The sequence below is a fragment of the Anomaloglossus baeobatrachus genome, unplaced genomic scaffold, assembly GCF_048569485.1.
Source record: "Anomaloglossus baeobatrachus isolate aAnoBae1 unplaced genomic scaffold, aAnoBae1.hap1 Scaffold_173, whole genome shotgun sequence".
NCBI lineage: Eukaryota > Metazoa > Chordata > Amphibia > Anura > Aromobatidae > Anomaloglossus > Anomaloglossus baeobatrachus.
In genome coordinates this window covers 39,130-57,456 of record NW_027441943.1, presented here as the reverse complement: position 1 = coordinate 57,456, position 18,327 = coordinate 39,130, and the positions used below count along the sequence as shown (strand labels likewise).

At 56.5% G+C, this 18,327-nt stretch overlaps 1 protein-coding gene across 1 annotated transcript in view; it reads right to left on the bottom strand.

Moving 5' to 3' along the window:
* Window positions 1–18,327, bottom strand: part of GLG1 (golgi glycoprotein 1) — a 119,341-nt gene that overhangs the window by 66,652 nt on the left and 34,362 nt on the right. Inside the window, exon 21 of the mRNA XM_075332068.1 lies at window positions 17,733–17,875. Coding sequence (XP_075188183.1) covers window positions 17,733–17,875 — 143 coding nt within the window. The remainder of the gene's footprint in view (window positions 1–17,732; window positions 17,876–18,327) is intronic.

Genomic DNA, 18,327 nt, shown 5'->3' with positions numbered 1-18,327 from the left:
CAATGGACAGTGAAGCACCAGGCTCCGCAGCGGGCCGCAGATCACCACGTGCCATTCCACCGAGCCTGGGAGGCTCGGATAGCCTTCTTCAAATGGCTATGGCCCTTCTCCAGGCTGGAGACCGGGATACCTACGAGATACTCATGGCAGAGCGCAGGGCAGAGCGGCAGGCAGCGCGTGAAGAGCGCCAGGCAGAGCGTGACTACCAGCTGCAGCTAGCTCAGCTCCGGCCCTCATCAGCCACCCGTGACCTTCCAGACACCAAACTTCCAAAGGTCCGTGTTGAGGACTTCCCAGTGCTGGAGAAGGATGGAGACTTGGACTCTTTCTTGACTGCTTTTGAACGGACTTGCTTGCAGCATCATCTGAACAAGGACCAGTGGGCCAAATACCTGACCCCCCGTTTAAGGGGTAAGGCCCTGGATGTCCTTGGGGACTTGCCTGCTGAGGCAGATCAGGGCTACGACACCATCAAGCGGGCCCTGATCCAACAGTACAACCTCACCCCGGAGTCCTACCGCAAGAAGTTCCGGAGCCTACAGAAGGGACCAAAGGACTCCTGGGCTGACCACCGGCGGGCACTTGCCCGAGCTGCCGACCACTGGACCCAAGGCCTGCAGCTTTCCACCGGACCGGAGATCCTGGACTTGTTCATCACGGAGCAACTCTTGTGGAACTGCCCTGAGGATCTCCGCCAGTTCATCCGAGACCAGAAGCCAAAGGGATCCACGGCTACAGCTGCCCTGGCAGATGACTACACCAACAATCGGGCTCCTGAAGCCAGGAGAGCAGCCACCAGCAGCACCTGGAGAGGGGGTAAGATGAACTCTGCGACTGCCCCACCTGCCCCTAGACTGCAGGGGGTGTCCCCCTCAACTCCCCTCTCCAGGCCCGTGGCAGAACCAAGACGGTGCCACCAGTGCAACCTACCTGGACACTTCAAGGCCATGTGCCCTCAGCGTCCCAAGGCCCCGGCTCCGTCCCCGTCCCAAGGGCCGCCCAAGGTGTATTGTGTGGGTGGGGGTGGTGGTAGGTCCCTGGACAGCTTCCAACCTGTCACCGTCGGCCAGTCTGTGACCATAGGACTGCGAGACAGCGCCTCGGAGGTGACTCTGGTGCGGCCTGAGATGGTGTCCCCCCAAGACTTGATCCCTGGAAAAACCCTCGCTGTCTCCGGGATTGGAGGCATTGACCCGGCGCTGCCTGTTGCTGACATTTATGTGGACTGGGGCGCAGGGCGAGGGGTGAGGGAGGTGGGGGTAACTGATCGGATCCCTGCAAACGTGCTACTTGGGACAGATTTGGGGCAAATAACCTCCCAGTTTGGCCCCGCCCCAAAGGCTGAACCTTCAGCCAGTGCTGACGTGCCTCCGGACAATGTTAATGTGTTATCTATGAATGATGTAAGGGAGGAGGGAGTGAACTCTGATATTTCTGCTTGCACAGACACCATAGACACACACGCAGCTGCAGCTGTGACAGGAGGGGAGGGGGTCAGAGAAAGGTGTGACCATGCCTCTGCAAGTAACCAGCCTGTGAGCTGGGATCTGCTGCCCTCTGCAGGGATAAGCAGAGAGCAGGGTGCTGCAGGGGGAGGACCAGTGTGTGGGGTGGGGGCTACCACAGCAAATGTGGGGTCCCCAGAGATTTCACAGCGGGGTTCTGTTGCTGCAGGAGGGGAACAGGCAGGTGAGATTGGGGCCGGTCCAGGAGCGGAAGTGCTCCCAGGTAAGATCTCGGTGCATGGTTCCCCCACAACCGGGGTGTCAGGAAGCCAGGTAGGTCTGCCTGAACCGGCGACTTGGTCAGGAACGGAGGAGGAGCAGGCACGACCCACGGTCGCAGCGGCTGTGGCCGCTGTCACCCGCAGTGGGAGTGCTGGAAGCCAAGGGGCCTCCCGGAGGTCCGATAGCTCTTCCCCTTCTGACCAAGTGGCAGCCGAGTCAGGTGGAGGCCAGGACACAGGTCCCGGGGTACTGCCCGAAGATGTGACAGTCTCGTCGATTCTGGCCACATCTAGTCAGGAGTTTCAGGCAGCGTTAGAAGCTGACGACAGCCTGAAAGCTCTAAAGGAGCAGGCGGCACAGCCTCCCTCGGACTCGGACCCGGAGCGAGTGGTCTGGGACCAAGGACGGCTGTACCGGGCCACGGTCCAGCAGGGTTCACCGGAGGCGTGGCCCAGGGACCGACAGTTGGTGGTACCCTATCCGTTCCGGACGGAGTTGTTGCGGATTGCACATGAGATTCCGATGGCCGGACACCTAGGGATCGCTAAGACCAAGGCCAGGTTAAACCAGCATTTCTACTGGCCAAAAATGGGGGCCGATGTGGCTGCCTACTGCCGTTCGTGTGAAACCTGTCAGAGAGTGGGGAAGGCGGGGCCACGCCCCAAAGCCCCACTGGTATCTCTGCCAATCATCGATGAGCCTTTCAGGAGGGTGGCTGTGGATCTGGTCGGCCCGCTGGCCATCCCCAGCAGCTCCGGGAAACGCTTCATACTGACGGTAGTGGACTATGCCACCCGGGACCCAGAAGCAGTGGCCTTGTCGTCCATTCGGGCTGACAAGGTGGCCACCGCATTGCTGGAGATTTTCTCCCGAGTGGGTTTTCCCCAGGAAATGCTCACCGACCGGGGGACCCAATTCATGTCCCAGCTGATGGAGACCCTCTGTAAGCAAGTCCAGGTGCGACATCTGGTGGCCAGCCCGTACCATCCACAGACTAATGGCCTGTGCGAGCGGTTCAATGGCACCTTAAAGCAGATGCTTAAGATGTTGGTCGACTCCCATGGGCGTGACTGGGAGCGGTATCTCCCACACCTGTTATTTGCTTACCGGGAGGTTCCACAGGCCTCAACAGGATTCTCACCGTTTGAGCTCCTGTACGGGCGACGTGTGCGGGGCCCCCTGGCTCTGGTGAAAGAGGCTTGGGAAGGGGATTTGGCCACCCCTGGAGTGTCGGTTATCGAGTATGTCATGCGCTTCCGGGACAAAATGCAGGCCTTGACGCAACTGGTACACGACAATATGGCTCAAGCCCAGGCCGATCAGAAGCGTTGGTACGACCAGAACGCTTGTGAGAGGACCTACCAAGTGGGTCAAGAGGTGTGGGTACTGGTCCCCGTACCACAGGACAAGCTTCAGGCAGCCTGGGAAGGCCCATACCTCGTGTACCAGCAGCTCAACCCTGTGACGTACCTGGTCACCCTGGACCCTGCCCGTGGAAGGCGGAAGCCCTTCCATGTGAACATGATGAAGGCACATCATGAGCGGGAGGCATGTGCGCTCCCCGTGTGCAACCTGCCCGAGGAGGGAGAAGCGGAAACCCTCTTGGATATGCTAGCCCAGGTTAGGGCAGGCGGATCCATTGAGGATGTGGAGGTTGGCCACCAGCTCTTGGAGGACCAACGGTCCCAGCTGTGGGCCACCCTACACCCCTTCCGGGGGTTGTTTACCAACCAGCCCGGAAGGACTGACTTGGCTGTCCATCACGTGGACACTGGGGATCATCCCCCGATCCGGCGTTCAGCATATCGGGTCTCCCTGGAAGTGCAGCAACACATGCGCCAGGAGATTGACGAGATGCTGAAGCTGGGGGTGATCCAGGCATCCAACAGCGCTTGGGCCTCGCCTGTAGTCCTCGTCCCTAAGAAGGACCGAACCACTCGGTTCTGCGTGGACTACAGGGGGCTCAATGCTGTCACGGTCGCCGATGCGTACCCAATGCCACGCATCGATGACCTGCTCGATCAGTTGGCCGGGGCTCAGTACCTGACCATCATGGATCTGAGCCGGGGATATTGGCAGATCCCCCTGACTCCCAAGGCCAGGGAACGCTCTGCCTTTATTACCCCATTTGGACTGTACGAGTCCACGGTGATGCCATTCGGGATGAGGAATGCCCCCTGCCACTTTCCAGCGGATGGTCAACACCCTGCTCAAGGGACTTGAAGGGTACGCGGCCGCGTACCTGGATGACATTGCCGTCTTCAGTCCCACCTGGGAGGACCACCTAGAGCATCTAGCACAGGTGCTCAGGCGGATCCACCGGGCAGGTTTGACCATCAAGCCGGGAAAGTGTCAGCTGGCCATGAGCGAGGTCCAGTACCTCGGTCACCGGGTAGGTGGGGGAACGCTGAAGCCCGAGCCTGAGAAAGTGGAGGCCATCGCATCCTGGCCCACCCCCAGGACCAAGAAGCAGGTGATGTCCTTCTTGGGGACCGCTGGGTACTATAGGAGGTTTGTTCCACGCTATAGTAGCCTGGCAAAGCCCTTGACGGACCTCACCAAGAAGAAGCTGCCCTCTGCAGTCGATTGGACAATGGACTGCGAGACAGCCTTCCGGGCCCTAAAGGACGCCCTGTCCCAGCCCGCCCGTGCTACAGGCAGCCGACTTCACGCGGCCGTTTGTAGTACAGACCGACGCCAGTGACTTCGGCCTCGGTGCGGTGCTCAGCCAGGTGGACTCTGCGAGCCAAGAGCACCCAGTCTTGTACCTGAGCAGGAAGCTGTTACCAAGGGAAGTTGCCTATTCCACGATGGAGAAGGAGTGCCTGGCCATAGTGTGGGCCCTGCAGCGTCTGCAACCCTATCTATACGGGCGCCACTTCATCGTGGAGACGGACCACAATCCCCTCAGCTGGTTGCACACCGTCTCTGGGACGAATAGGCGATTGTTGCGATGGAGCCTTGCGCTCCAGCAATACAACTTCACCATTCGCCACAAAAGGGGCCGTGACCACGGTAACGCAGACGGGGCTGTCCCGACAAGGAGAGGTCGCGGACGGGCGCACGGGGGAACACCGGAGTGTGCTGCCCCCTAGCGCCCTCAAAAGGGGGGAGGTGTGAGGTAAATCCGGAGATATGACGATAAATCATGACATTCAAGTCATGTCAGGAAGCCCTCTCCTGGTGTCACTACCCCCTTCCCTTCACACAACTGGTTTAGCAACAAATCCATGGCCATGTCCTGTGATATGGAAATTAGGTGGCTTTAGGACAATGGACACAGGATGACTCCCTGCCGTCACCCTGTAGTAGGAGCTGCTAGCTAGTTAGCAAGGCTATGGAAATAGCCAGACAGAACGACTCCAGTAAAAAATGGTTCATATCTCGCAAGCCATATTTCCGATAAATATGGCAACCATAAAAATGGTGTCTCCGCATGTGGACGATGCCGGCACCCCCTTTTTATGGGAACAGGACATTGGGAAATGCCCCAGGCGTGATATCAGCCAATGGGGAACTGGCAGACAGGTCATGAGTCCCCTCGTTCTGTAGCTAAATTCATAACTGTCACAATGAGAGCATTGGCGTCTGCCTACGACGCTCCCAGGCAAAGTTATAGCCAAAATCCCCTTTGCTGGATAATTCTGATCCATGCAGGGGGAGTGGCAGTGCTTCCCTGTGAGGTCACTAAGGTAGGAGGGGACCTGGATCTGCCCAGGTTGATAACCCTACTTCGGCCATTTTCCAGCGTTCTTCTGCTCGGGGGCCTGGTTGGGACAGACCTGTGAGAGAGTTCCTGGAAACCTGGTCTACAGCGCCCCCCCTGTGGCCAGACGCACAAGGTAACTGATTGAACTGTGTGTGCCTGTTTGTAACCCATGCTTTGATTGTAACTGTACTCTGACATAACTGTATATTCTGTAGATTCCCTATTGTATATATTGTAGTTTCTAGTGTGCTTTAGGCGATTAAATTATATAATTAATCTTGGGCTGTTCTGTTATCTCGATCTTGAATCCCACGTCTGTGTGTTCGGCTAATAGTTACCGTGAAGCGGTTGGTGGCAGCGAGTTGTGCCAAGGATTATTGTGGGGAGGCCAGTGAGATTCGGGAAGATATTATATATTCCGCCCGCGGAGGTCGGGGGAATATATACCTTACTCTCACCGGGGACCCTTCAATAATCGGCATAAGTAGTATAGCGGCCTCCTTGCTTATTGTCGGGCAATTCCATAATTGGCCTGACTATAAGAAGGGCGCTAGAGAGCGCGTCACGTGCTCTGTCTGTCGGTCGGGAGGTATAAAGGAGGGGTGACCCCCACTTGTTACCCCCCGATTGTGACGTACTGGTAGCCAGCGCGGGGGATTTCTGAGTGACCCCCCGGTGGTTTGTGACAACTAGGATCCAGGACTCAATGGCCACACAGTAGGTTCAGGGCCGTAGAATTCAGATGGAAAAAACGGCCCTTGGGACAGTAAGTCTGGCCGGTCTGGTAGTGCCCACGGTTGACCGACCGTGAGATGCCTGTCGCCAGAGCTCTTTGATCGCAATGAAAATCGGGACCTTGCTATTGTGCCGATTCTTGACACCCGTCCGGGTGCAGAGACCATTCTGCTGCGTCCACGCCCTGGTAACTGCGGATATGGTGTATGCTCTGTCTGCCACCCACAGCAGAATCCGGCGAACTTCCTGGAAGTCTCGCCGACTGCGTAGTCCGCCTTGGTGGTTGATGTATGCCACCGCTGTGGATTGTCCGACTGAATTCGGATCTGTTTGCTTTCCAGCCACTGCAGGAAGGCTTGTAGAGCAATATACACTGCCCAGAGCTCCAGACAATTGATCTGAAGAGTGGACTCCTCTGAAAAGAGTTCTTGATCGTCTGAGAAAGAGGGACGTTCCTGTGTAGGGACGTCGACTACTCCTCCCATTAGCGAAGAATGTTCCATTGAAGTGGACGCAGATGAAACTGCGTGAAAGGGACTGCCTCTGATGAGGCGTCTCCTTGAAAGAGAGACTGCACCCCCGTCTGTAGTGAACGCTGTTTGTCCAGCGGACGCTTCACTATCGCTGAGAGAGTGTGAAAACTCCTTGCCAAGATATGCCAGCGATTGGGTTTAACTTTGAAAAGTTGAAGACCCACCCGAAACCCTGGAAAGTCTCCAGCGCCATGTTCAGGCTGTGTTGGCATGCCTCTTAAGAGAGTGCCTTGACAAGTAGGTTGCCTAAATAAGGGATCACAGAGTGACCCTGAGAGTGCGGGAGTGGTCCCACTGCTGCCGTGAAGTCGGTGAAAACCCGTGGGGCTGTCGCCAGACCGAAGGGTAGGGCTACGAACTGAAGATGCTCGTCTTCAATAACGAATGGTAGCAAACGCCGGTGTCCTGGAGCAATCGGCACGTTGAGATAAGCATCCTGATGTCTATGGATGCTAGGAAATCTCTTTGAGACATTGAGGCAATGACGGAGCGGAGGGATTCCATCCGGAACCGCCTGGTTTTCACGTGCTAGGTGAGCCGTTTTATGTTGGCCCTACGACCAGATCGGAGTAAAAAGCGTATCTTGTTCCTGAGGAGGAACAGGGATTACTACTCTTTCTGCCTTCAGAAGAGCCTCGGCTCGGCCGGTGAGGAAGTTGTGGGACAAACTGTCTCTCATCCACCGGCCATTGACCTGTGGCAGGTAAGTGTCGCTAAAGCGGGGGGGTCTGCGACCGATCGGGGACGCAGAGTGAGAGGGCTGAAAGTCATGAGGAAAACGCCGTGGTAGCGGTTCCTCCTGCTGCTTTCCCCGGGCGTGATGGAGCCCGCCAGGAATCTGCGCCCCTCTGAGCCTTTTGCGTCCTTTTGGACGAGGACTACTGGGACCTGCCCGAGCCTGGGAAGGACCGAAACCTCGACTGTCCATTCTCCTGTTGGGTTTTGTTTGATGTGGGCCGGGGTAAGGAAGAATCCGTACCCTTGTACAGTTGAATGATTACATCCAACCACTCACTAAACAGTCTGTCACCAGATAACGGCAACCTGGTTAAGCACTTTTTTGGAAGCAGCATCTGCTCCAATCCCTTAACCACTAGGCTCTGCGTAAAAACACGGAGTTGGCGGACGCCACTGACGTACGGCTCGTAGCGTCCAGGACAGCATTAACAGCTTGAGTCGCAATGCCGACATTGCGAGGTTAAGGACGCTACTGCGGCCAAGATGTACATGTGACCGCGTCCCTCTGCGCAATACTAGCTGAAATAGCTTGGAGAGCCTCTACGGCTGCGAATGCCGGAGCAACCGATCCGCCGATAGCTTCATAGACAGATTGCAACGAGAGGTCTATCTGTCTGTCAATGGCATGTTTAAGTGAAGTCCCATCTTCCACTGCAACTATGGATCTAGCCGCAAGCCTGGAGATTGGGGGATCCACCTTTGGACACTGGGTCTAGCGCTTGACCACGTCAGGGGGGAAGAGACACCGCGTATCCTAAATACGGTTGGAGAAACTGTTATCGGGATAAGCGTGGAGATTCTGGACTGCTTCTCTGGAGTCAGAGTGACCAGAAAAGAAGGGAATTTTGTTACTTACCGTAAATTCCTTTTCTTCTAGCTCTTATTGGGAGACCCAGACGATTGGGGTATAGCTACTGCCCTCTGGAGGCCACACAAAGCACTACATTAAAAGTGCAAGGCCCCTCCGCCTCTGGCTATACCCCCCCGTGGTATCACGGGTTCTCCAGTTTTAGTGCCAAAGCAAGAAGGAGGAAGCCAATAACTGGTTTAAACAAATTAACTCCGAATAACATCGGAGAACTGAAAAACCGTTCAACATGAACAACATGTGTACCCGCAAACAACAAAAAAACATCCCGAAGGACAACAGGGCGGGTGCTGGGTCTCCCAATAAGAGCTAGAAGAAAAGGAATTTACGGTAAGTAACAAAATTCCCTTCTTCTTCAGCGCTCTATTGGGAGACCCAGACGATTGGGACGTCCAAAAGCTGTCCCTGGGTGGGTAAATAAATACCTCATGTTAGAGCTGCAAAACAGCCCTCCCCTACGGGGGTGTCACTGCCGCCTGCAGGACTCTTCTACCTAAGCTGGCATCCGCCGAAGCATAGGTATGCACCTGATAATGCTTGGTGAAAGTGTGCAGACTGGACCAGGTAGCTGCCTGGCACACCTGTTGAGCCGAAGCCTGGTGGCGTAATGCCCAGGACGCACCCACGGCTCTGGTGGAGTGGGCTTTTAGCCCTGAAGGAACCGGAAGCCCCGCAGAACGGTAGGCCTCTAGAATTGGTTCTTTGATCCATCGAGCCAGGGTGGCTTTAGAAGCCTGCAACCCCTTGCGCGGACCAGCGACAAGGACGAAAAGTGCATCGGCACGGCGTATGGGCGCCGTGCGGGAAATGTAGATTCTGAGTGCTCTCACCAGATCTAGCAAACGTAAGGCCTTTTCATACCGGTGAACCGGATGAGGGCAAAAAGAAGGCAAGGAAATATCCTGATTAAGATGAAAAGAGGATACGACCTTAGGAAGAAACTCCGGAATGGGGCGCAGCACAACCTTGTCCTGGTGGAACACCAGGAAGGGAGCCTTAGATGACAGAGCTGCCAGCTCAGACACTCGCCGAAGCGATGTGATCGCAACAAGAAACGCCACTTTCTGCGACAGCCGAGAAAAGGAAACTTCCTTCAGAGGCTCGAAGGGCGGCTTCTGGAGAGCAACTAGTACCCTGTTCAGATCCCATGGATCTAACGGTCGCTTGTACGGGGGCACAATATGACAGACCCCCTGCAGGAACGTGCGCACCTTAGGAAGACGTGCTAGACGCTTCTGAAAAAACACGGATAGTGCCGAAACTTGCCCTTTAAGGGAGCTGAGCGACAAGCCCTTTTCTAACCCCGATTGCAGAAAGGAAAGAAACTTGGGCAATGCAAATGGCCAGGGAGACACTCCCTGAGCAGAGCACCAGGACAAGAAAATCTTCCACGTTCTGTGGTAGATCTTAGCCGAATTCGACTTTCTAGCTTGTCTCATTGTGGCAACGACTTCCTGAGATAATCCAGCAGATGCTAGGATCCAGGACTCAATGGCCACACAGTCAGGTTCAGGGCCGCAGAATTCTGATGGAAAAACGGCCCTTGGGACAGTAAGTCTGGTCGGTCTGGCAGTGACCACGGTCGACCGATCGTGAGATGCCACAGATCCGGATACCACGACCTCCTCGGCCAGTCTGGAGCGACGAGTATGACGCGGCTGCACTCGGATCTGATCTTGCGTAGCACTCTGGGCAAGAGCGCCAGAGGCGGAAACACGTATGGGAGCTGAAACTGCGACCAATCTTGAACCAAGGCGTCTGCCGCCAGAGCTCTTTGATCGCGCGACCTCGCCATGAATGCCGGGACCTTGTTGTTGTGCCGAGACGCCATTAGATCGACGTCCGGCACTCCCCAGCGGCGACAGATTTCCTGAAACACGTCCGGGTGAAGGGACCATTCCCCTGCGTCCATGCCCTGGCGACTGAGGAAGTCTGCTTCCCAGTTTTCTACGCCTGGAATGTGAACCGCGGATATGGTGGATGCTCTGTCCTCCACCCACATTAGAATGCGCCGGACTTCTTGGAAGGCTTGCCGACTGCGCGTCCCTCCTTGGTGGTTGATGTATGCCACCGCTGTGGAGTTGTCCGATTGGATTCGGATCTGCTTTCCTTCCAGCCACTGTTGGAAGGCCAGTAGAGCAAGATACACTGCTCTGATCTCCAGAACATTGATCTGAAGGGTGGACTCCTGCGGAGTCCACGTCCCCTGAGCCCTGTGGTGGAGAAATACTGCTCCCCACCCTGACAGACTCGCATCTGTCGTGACTACTGCCCAGGATGGGGGCAGGAAGGATCTTCCCTGAGACAATGATGTGGGAAGGAGCCACCATTGTAGAGAGTCTTTGGCCGTCTGGGAAAGCGAGACTTTCCTGTCCAGGGACGTTGACTTCCCGTCCCATTGGCGGAGAATGTCCCATTGAAGTGGGCGCAGATGAAACTGCGCAAAGGGAACTGCTTCCATGGCTGCCACCATCTTCCCTAGGAAATGCATGAGGCGCCGCAAGGGATGCAACTGGTCCTGCAGAAGAGATTGCACCCCTGTCTGTAGTGACCGCTGCTTGTCCAGCGGAAGCTTCACTATCGCTGCTAGAGTATGAAACTCCATGCCAAGATACGTTAGTGACTGAGTCGGTGATAGGATCGACTTTGGAAAGTTGATGATCCATCCGAAAGACTGTAGAGTCTCCAGCGTAGCATTCAGGCTGTGCTGACATGCCTCCTGAGAGGGAGCTTTGACCAATAAGTCGTCTAGGTAAGGGATCACCGAGTGTCCCTGAGAGTGCAAAACTGCTACCACCGCCGCCATGACCTTGGTGAAGACCCGTGGGGCTGTCGCCAGACCAAATGGCAGAGCTACGAACTGAAAATGGTCGTCTCCTATCACAAAACGTAGAAAACGTTGATGTTCTGTAGCAATTGGCACGTGGAGATAAGCATCTTTGATGTCTATTGAGGCAAGGAAGTCTCCTCTGGACATTGAGGCAATGACAGAGCGGAGGGTTTCCATCCGGAACCTCCTGGCGTGCACATGTTTGTTGAGCCGTTTTAGGTCCAGAACAGGACGGAACGAGCCGTCCTTTTTTGGAACCACAAAGAGATTGGAGTAAAATCCTTGCCCTTGTTCCTGAGGAGGGACTGGGATAATCACTCCTTCCGCTCTTAGGGAGCCCACCGCCTGCAGCAGAGCATCTGCTCGGTCTGGACGTGGGGAGGTTCTGTAGAACCGAGCTGGAGGACGAGAATTGAACTCGATTCTGTACCCGCGAGACAAAATGTCCGTCACCCACCGGTCTTTGACCTGTGACATCCAAATGCCGGAAAAGCGGGAGAGCCTGCCCCCGACCGGCGATGCGGAGGGGGGGGGCTGGAAGTCATGAGGTAGCCGCTTTGGAAGCGGTACCTCCATTTGCTTTCTTGGGGCGTGTGTGAGTCCGCCACGAATCTGAGTTTCTTTGCGTCCTCTGAGTCCCTTTGGACGAGGTAAACGGTGTCTTGCCCGAACCTCGAAAGGACTGAAACCTCTGCTGCCACTTTTTCTGCTGAGGTTTGGATGTTCTGGGTTGTGGTAAAGAGGAGTCTTTACCCTTGGACTGCTTAATGATGTCAGCCAATGGCTCGCCAAACAGTCTATCTCTAGACAAAGGCAAACTGGTTAAACATTTTTTGGAACCAGCATCTGCTTTCCAGTCCTTTAACCACAAGGCTCTGCGCAAAACTACCGAATTGGCGGACGCCATTGAGGTGCGACTGGTAGATTCTAGGACCGCATTGATAGCGTAAGACGCAAACGCCGACATCTGCGAGGTAAGGTGCGCCACTTGCGGCACTGCTGGATGCATGATAGCATCCACTTTTGCTAAGCCAGCTGAAATAGCCTGGAGTGCCCATACGGCTGCGAATGCCGGAGCAAACGACGCGCCGATAGCTTCATAGACAGATTTTAACCAAAGGTCCATCTGTCTGTCATTGGCATCTTTAAGTGAAGCGCCATCCTCCACTGCAACTATGGATCTAGCTGCAAGTTTGGAAATCGGGGGGTCTACCTTTGGACACTGTGTCCAGCGCTTGACCACCTCAGGGGGGAAAGGGAAACGCGTATCTTTAGATCGTTTAGAGAAACGCCTTTCTGGGTGAGCGTCGTGCTTCTGGATTGATTCTCTGAAGTCAGAGTGATCTAACAAAGCACTCAATTTACGCTTGGGATAAAGGAAACGAAACTTCTCCTGCTCCGCAGCCGCCTCTTCTGCTGAAGGGGCTGGGGGAGAAATATCCAACAGCCTATTGATGGCTGAGATAAGGTCGTTTACCATGGCATCCCCATCCGGGGTATCCAGGTTGAGAGGGGTTCCAGGAGTGGATTCCTGATCACTCTCATCCGACACATCACAGGGAGACTGATTGCGCTGAGACCCTGAGCAGTGTGAAGACGTCGAGGGTCTTTCCCAGCGAGCTCGCTTAGGGTGGCTGGGGCCATCATCTGAGTCATAATCCTCGGCCTGTGAAGCCGGGGACCCCCCTGTGGGCTGGATACATTCCAAGTAAGGGGGACCTGAGGACAGAGGCCTCTCCGTGCCCAGAGACTGAGCCCCATGCATAGATTGCAAGGTTTCAAGGATTTTTGCCATAGATACAGACATATTATCTGCAAAAACTGCAAAGTCCGTCCCTGTCACCGGGGCAGAACTTACAAGCGTCTCAGCCTGGGTCACTACCTCTCCCGACTCCGGCTGGCGAAGCAGCACCGGGTCGGAGCATTGCACACAATGGGGGTCATCGGAGCCTGCTGGTAGATTAGCCCCACATGCAGCACACGCAGTATACACAGCCCTTTTTGCCTTGGCCGCCTTGCGTTTTGAGGATGGCATGTTGCTGCTTCCACAGAGTGATCTGGGATATGCAGCCAGAAGCGCACCTCACAGTGCAAGAAATACAATATCTATATATATGTACCCAGTACACTGACACACAGTGAGGCACTAGAGGGACCAGCACAGAAAAATCGCTTACCGCCCGCTTAAAAAGCGGGTGTGTGGTCGCCAGATAGCCCCTAGTCCAGGTCTCCCAGAGCCTTGCGTCCTTCCTCCAGCCAGACTGCATGTAATGGCTGCCGGCGTCCTGAGAGAGAAGGGGGGCGGGCCCTGGGCGTTCCTGGCTAAGAGCGGGAAGCCTGCTTCCCTCTGTGCCTAGTGTGAGGGCTGGAGCATGTAAATCAGGCTCCAGCCCTCGTCGCTGCTAGCGAACAGCGTCTCTCCCCTACCCTGAATGACAGGGTGGGGGCGGGAACGAAACGGAGCTGCCGGCGTCCTAGGCCCAAAAAGCCGGGGACTAAATTTATAACCGCCGCCGCCGTAAAAGCGCGGACGGCGGATCCCCGGCGCACCACAAGTCACAGCAGCGCCGCCCGGTCCAGAGGGGGTCGGCGCTGCGTTCCCAAACACAAACAATCCCCCAGTAATCTGTAGGGACACCAACTCCATGTTGCGGTCCCCGGCGCACTACAACACCCAGCCAGCCCGGAGTGTGTCTGTGCCTGCCGGGGACACAGAGTACCTGTATGATGCAGGGCCTGTCCCTGATCGTACTCCTGCTCCGTCTCCATCAGGTTCTAATGGGTCTGTGGATGGAGCCCGGCATCAGAGCTGAGAGGCCGGCAGGATCCCACTTCCACAGAGCCCTACAAGGGGATGTGGAAGGAAAACAGCATGTCAGGCTCCAGCCCTGTACCAGCAATAGGTACCTCAACCTTACAACACCATCCAGGGGTGAGAAGGGAGCATGCTGGGGACACTATATGTGTCCTCTTTTCTTCCATCCGACATAGTCAGCAGCTACTGCTGACTAAAATCTGTGGAGCTATGCGTGGATGTCTGACCTCCTTCGCACACAAAGCTAAAACTGGAGAACCCGTGATACCACGGGGGGGGTATAGCCAGAGGGGGAGGGGCCTTGCACTTTTAATGTAGTGCTTTGTGTGGCCTCCAGAGGGCAGTAGCTATACCCCAATCGTCTGGGTCTCCCAATAGAGCGCTGAAGAAATACTCAATATACGCTTGAGAAACTGAAAGAGGGATTTCTCCTGCTGTGAAGCTGACCCCTCCACTGGAGGAGTTGAGGGAGAAATACCCAACCTTCCATTGATGGACGCTATAAGATTATTCACTATAGCGTCACCATCCGGTGCATCCGGATTGAGAGCGGTGTCAAGATCAGAGTCCTGAACAGCTACGTCTGTCCCCTGATACAGAGAGTACTCCTGTGGTGACCCTGACCAGTGATGAAGTCGAGGGCCGTTTCCATGGAGCTCGCTTAGGCCGTCTGGGACTGTCGTCCGTGTCAGAGCCTGCACCCTGGGATGTATGGGACCCCCCTGGAACCCTGATTTATTCCAAGTCAGGGTGGCCAGGGGCATTGAATCAACCTTGGCCAAGGTCTATCTGGACTGCAAAGTCTGTAAGCTATTAGTCATAATCACAGACAATATAGCAGCGGAAACTGCAACTCCATCCCTGTCCATGGACAGGAATCACAGGTGGTCTTTTGGCTACCTGTAGCGGAGACCCCGGTTGAGCAATTGCACATACGGGGGGCCCTGGAACCGTATCACGTGCAGTACAAGCAGCATAGAAAGCCTGTGCCTTGGCACCCCTGCTTTTTTGCTGTTGTTGTCTAGCCATCTAGGAGCATTAGCTAAGAATAGCGACCTTACAGTGAAAGCATACAAGCATGAAGTACAATAAACACTTCAGCACATGCAGTACAAGCAGCATAGAAAGCCTGTGCCTTGGCACCCCTGCTTTTTTGCTGTTGTTGTCTAGCCATCTAGGAGCATTAGCTAAGAATAGCGACCTTACAGTGAAAGCATACAAGCATGAAGTACAATAAACACTTCAGCACATGCAGTACAAGCAGCTTAGAAAGCTTGTGCCTTGGCACCTTTGCTTTTCTGCTGCTGTTGTCTAGTTATTCAGGAGCATTAGCGAAGAAAAGCGACATACAGTGAATGTATAGCATACACGCATGAAAATAAACACTGCAGCACATGCAATTCAAGCAGCATTGAAAGCTTGTGCCTTAGCACCCTTGCTGTTTGCTGCCGCTGGCTAGCCATCTAGGCGGGTAGACAGCCAAGAATAGCCATTACAGTGCCATGTATAGCATACAAGCCCAAAGGACACATGACACTGCAGCACATGCAAGACAAGCAGCATATAGAGTCTGTGCTTTAGCACCGCTGCTCTTTAGCTGCTGTTTCTAGGCCTGCATCCTGAATAGCGACTTTATAAAAGTACAGCAGGAGACTTCGGCATTAGTGGGTCAGCACTGCAGCTGCCGCTTACCGCCCGCACAAAGCAGGTGTGTGGCGCCTCCTGTGACTGCTAGCTCAGCGCTTGTCTCAGTTTTCCCGCTCTGCGTGCCGGAATGGCTGCCGGCGTCCAGAGAAGAGGGGCGGGCCGAGGGCGTGCCCGAGACAAGAGCGGGAACCCGGCGTCCCACTGAGTCTAGTGAAGGGGGCTGGAGAATGCAAAGCAGACTCCAGCTCTCGGCGCTGACTTTCTGTACAGCGTCCCGCCCCTTCCCTGACTGGCAGGGCTGGGGGCGGGAACGAAAGGAAAAACTAGGCCGCAAAGCCGGGGACTCGAGTAATAAGCGCGGCCGTCCTATGTGCACGGCCGGCGCGGAAGTCCCCGGCGCACCACAAGTCCCAGCCGCGCCACAGTGTAAAACACCCAGCAGCGGCCGGCGCGGCAGTTCCCAATACATAAATTCACTCAGCAAAGCTGCAGTGAATAATAGCACCAGCGCTCCGCGCTGTTGTCCCCGGCGCACTAACACTCCCAGCAATGCTGGTGCGTGTGTGCGCGATGTGTACGGGGACACAGAGTACCTTAATGTAGCAGGGCCCTGTCCCTGAGGATACCCAGCTCCAAATCCAGCAGGTTCTCTGGGTCTGTGGATGGAGCCCGGTCTCAGTGCCTGGAGACCTGTAAGATCCCACTTCACCCAGAGCCCTGAGGGGGGATGGGGAAGGAAAACAGCATGTGGGCTCCAGCCTCCGTACCAGCAATAGGTACCTCAACCTTACAAACCGCAAGTGGGGTGAGAAGGGAGCATGCTGGGGGCCCCATATGGGCCCACTTTTCTTCCATCCGACATAGTCAGCAGCTACTGCTGACTAAACAGTGGAGCTATGCGTGGATGTCTGACCTCCTTCGCACAAAGCAGAAAACTGGTGAGCCCGTGATCCCACGGGGGGTGTATAGCCAGAAGGGGAGGGGCCTTACACTTTTTAGTGTAATGCTTTGTGTGGCCTCCGGAGGCAGTAGCTATACACCCAATTGTCTGGGTCTCCCAATTAGGAGCGACAAAGAAAGAGGGCGACGCTCGAGGACAGGGAAAGAGGGCGACGCTCGAGGACAGGGAAAGAGGGCGACGCTCGAGGACAGGGAAAGAGGGCGACGCTCGAGGACAGGGAAAGAGGGCGACGCTCGAGGACAGGGAAAGAGGGTGACGCTCGAGGACGGTGGATGCTGCAGGATGGAGCATAAACCTATAAAAAATAACTCTGCGCCCGGTCATATCAACGCACAAATCCTTCATTACATGGAATGAATGCAAGAGCGGCGACATCCACAGAGGCGAGGTACAAAGACATCAACAACCACAGCCCCCCCCGAACTACCTGGGAACGCCCCTCGCCCCATCACAGGAGATCTCCCCACTATCACACGTCCTCCGCTGCCTCTACCATCAGATCGATCCCGACATCCATTACCTGAGGCGCCATCTCCCCCAGGAGCACCGAGGCGCCATCTCCCCCAGGAGCACCGAGGCGCCATCTCCCCCAGGAGCACCGAGGCGCCATCTCCCCCAGGAGCACCGAGGCGCCATCTCCCCCAGGAGCACCGAGGCGCCATCTCCCCCGGGAGCACCGAGGCGCCATCTCCCCCGGGAGCACCGAGGCGCCATCTCCCCCAGGAGCACCGAGGCGCCATCTCCCCCAGGCGCACCGAGGCGCCAACTCCCCCAGGAGCACCGAGGCGCCAACTCCCCCAGGAGCACCGAGGCGCCAACTCCCCCAGGAGCACCGAGGCGCCAACTCCCCCAGGAGCACCGAGGCGCCATCTCCCCCAGGCGCACCGAGGCGCCAACTCCCCCAGGAGCACCGAGGCGCCAACTCCCCCAGGAGCACCGAGGCGCCAACTCCCCCAGGAGCACCGAGGCGCCAACTCCCCCAGGAGCACCGAGGCGCCAACTCCCCCAGGAGCACCGAGGCGCCAACTCCCCCAGGCGCACCGAGGCGCCATCTCCCCCAGGAGCACCGAGGCGCCATCTCCCCCAGGCGCACCGAGGCGCCATCTCCCCCTGGCGCACCGAGGCGCCATCGTGTCACCGCCCTGGTATCAGACATTGGTGTTCCTCACCTGGTCGGCGTACTTCAGCTTCAGGCAGGAGATGACTTTTCCCTCCAGTTCGGTGTCGTCTTGGGCGCCATTCAGGATGGACTGGCAAAATTTGGGGATATCGGCTTTGCAGGATTTGCGGAGGATGGGGTTCAGACGATAATCTGTCAGTACAGAGGATCGGGATTACACAGAGATTGGGGGTGAGGCAGCGGCGCGGGGGAGGAGGGCCGGGGGTGAGGCAGCAGCGCGGGGGGGTTTGGCAGCAGTGCCAGGGAGGAGGGCCGGGGGTGAGGCAGCGTCGCGGGGGGGTTAGGCAGCAGTGCCAGGGAGGAGGGCCGGGGGTGAGGCAGCGTCGCGGGGGGGTTAGGCAGCAGTGCCAGGGAGGAGGGCCGGGGGTGAGGCAGCAGCGCGGGGAAGGAGGGCCGGGGGTGAGGCAGCAGTGCCAGGGAGGAGGGCCGGGGGTGAGGCAGCAGTGCCAGGGAGGAGGGCCGGGGGTGAGGCAGCGTCGCGGGGGGGTTAGGCAGCAGTGCCAGGGAGGAGGGCCGGGGGTGAGGCAGCAGCGCGGGGAAGGAGGGCCGGGGGTGAGGCAGCAGCGCGGGGAAGGAGGGCCGGG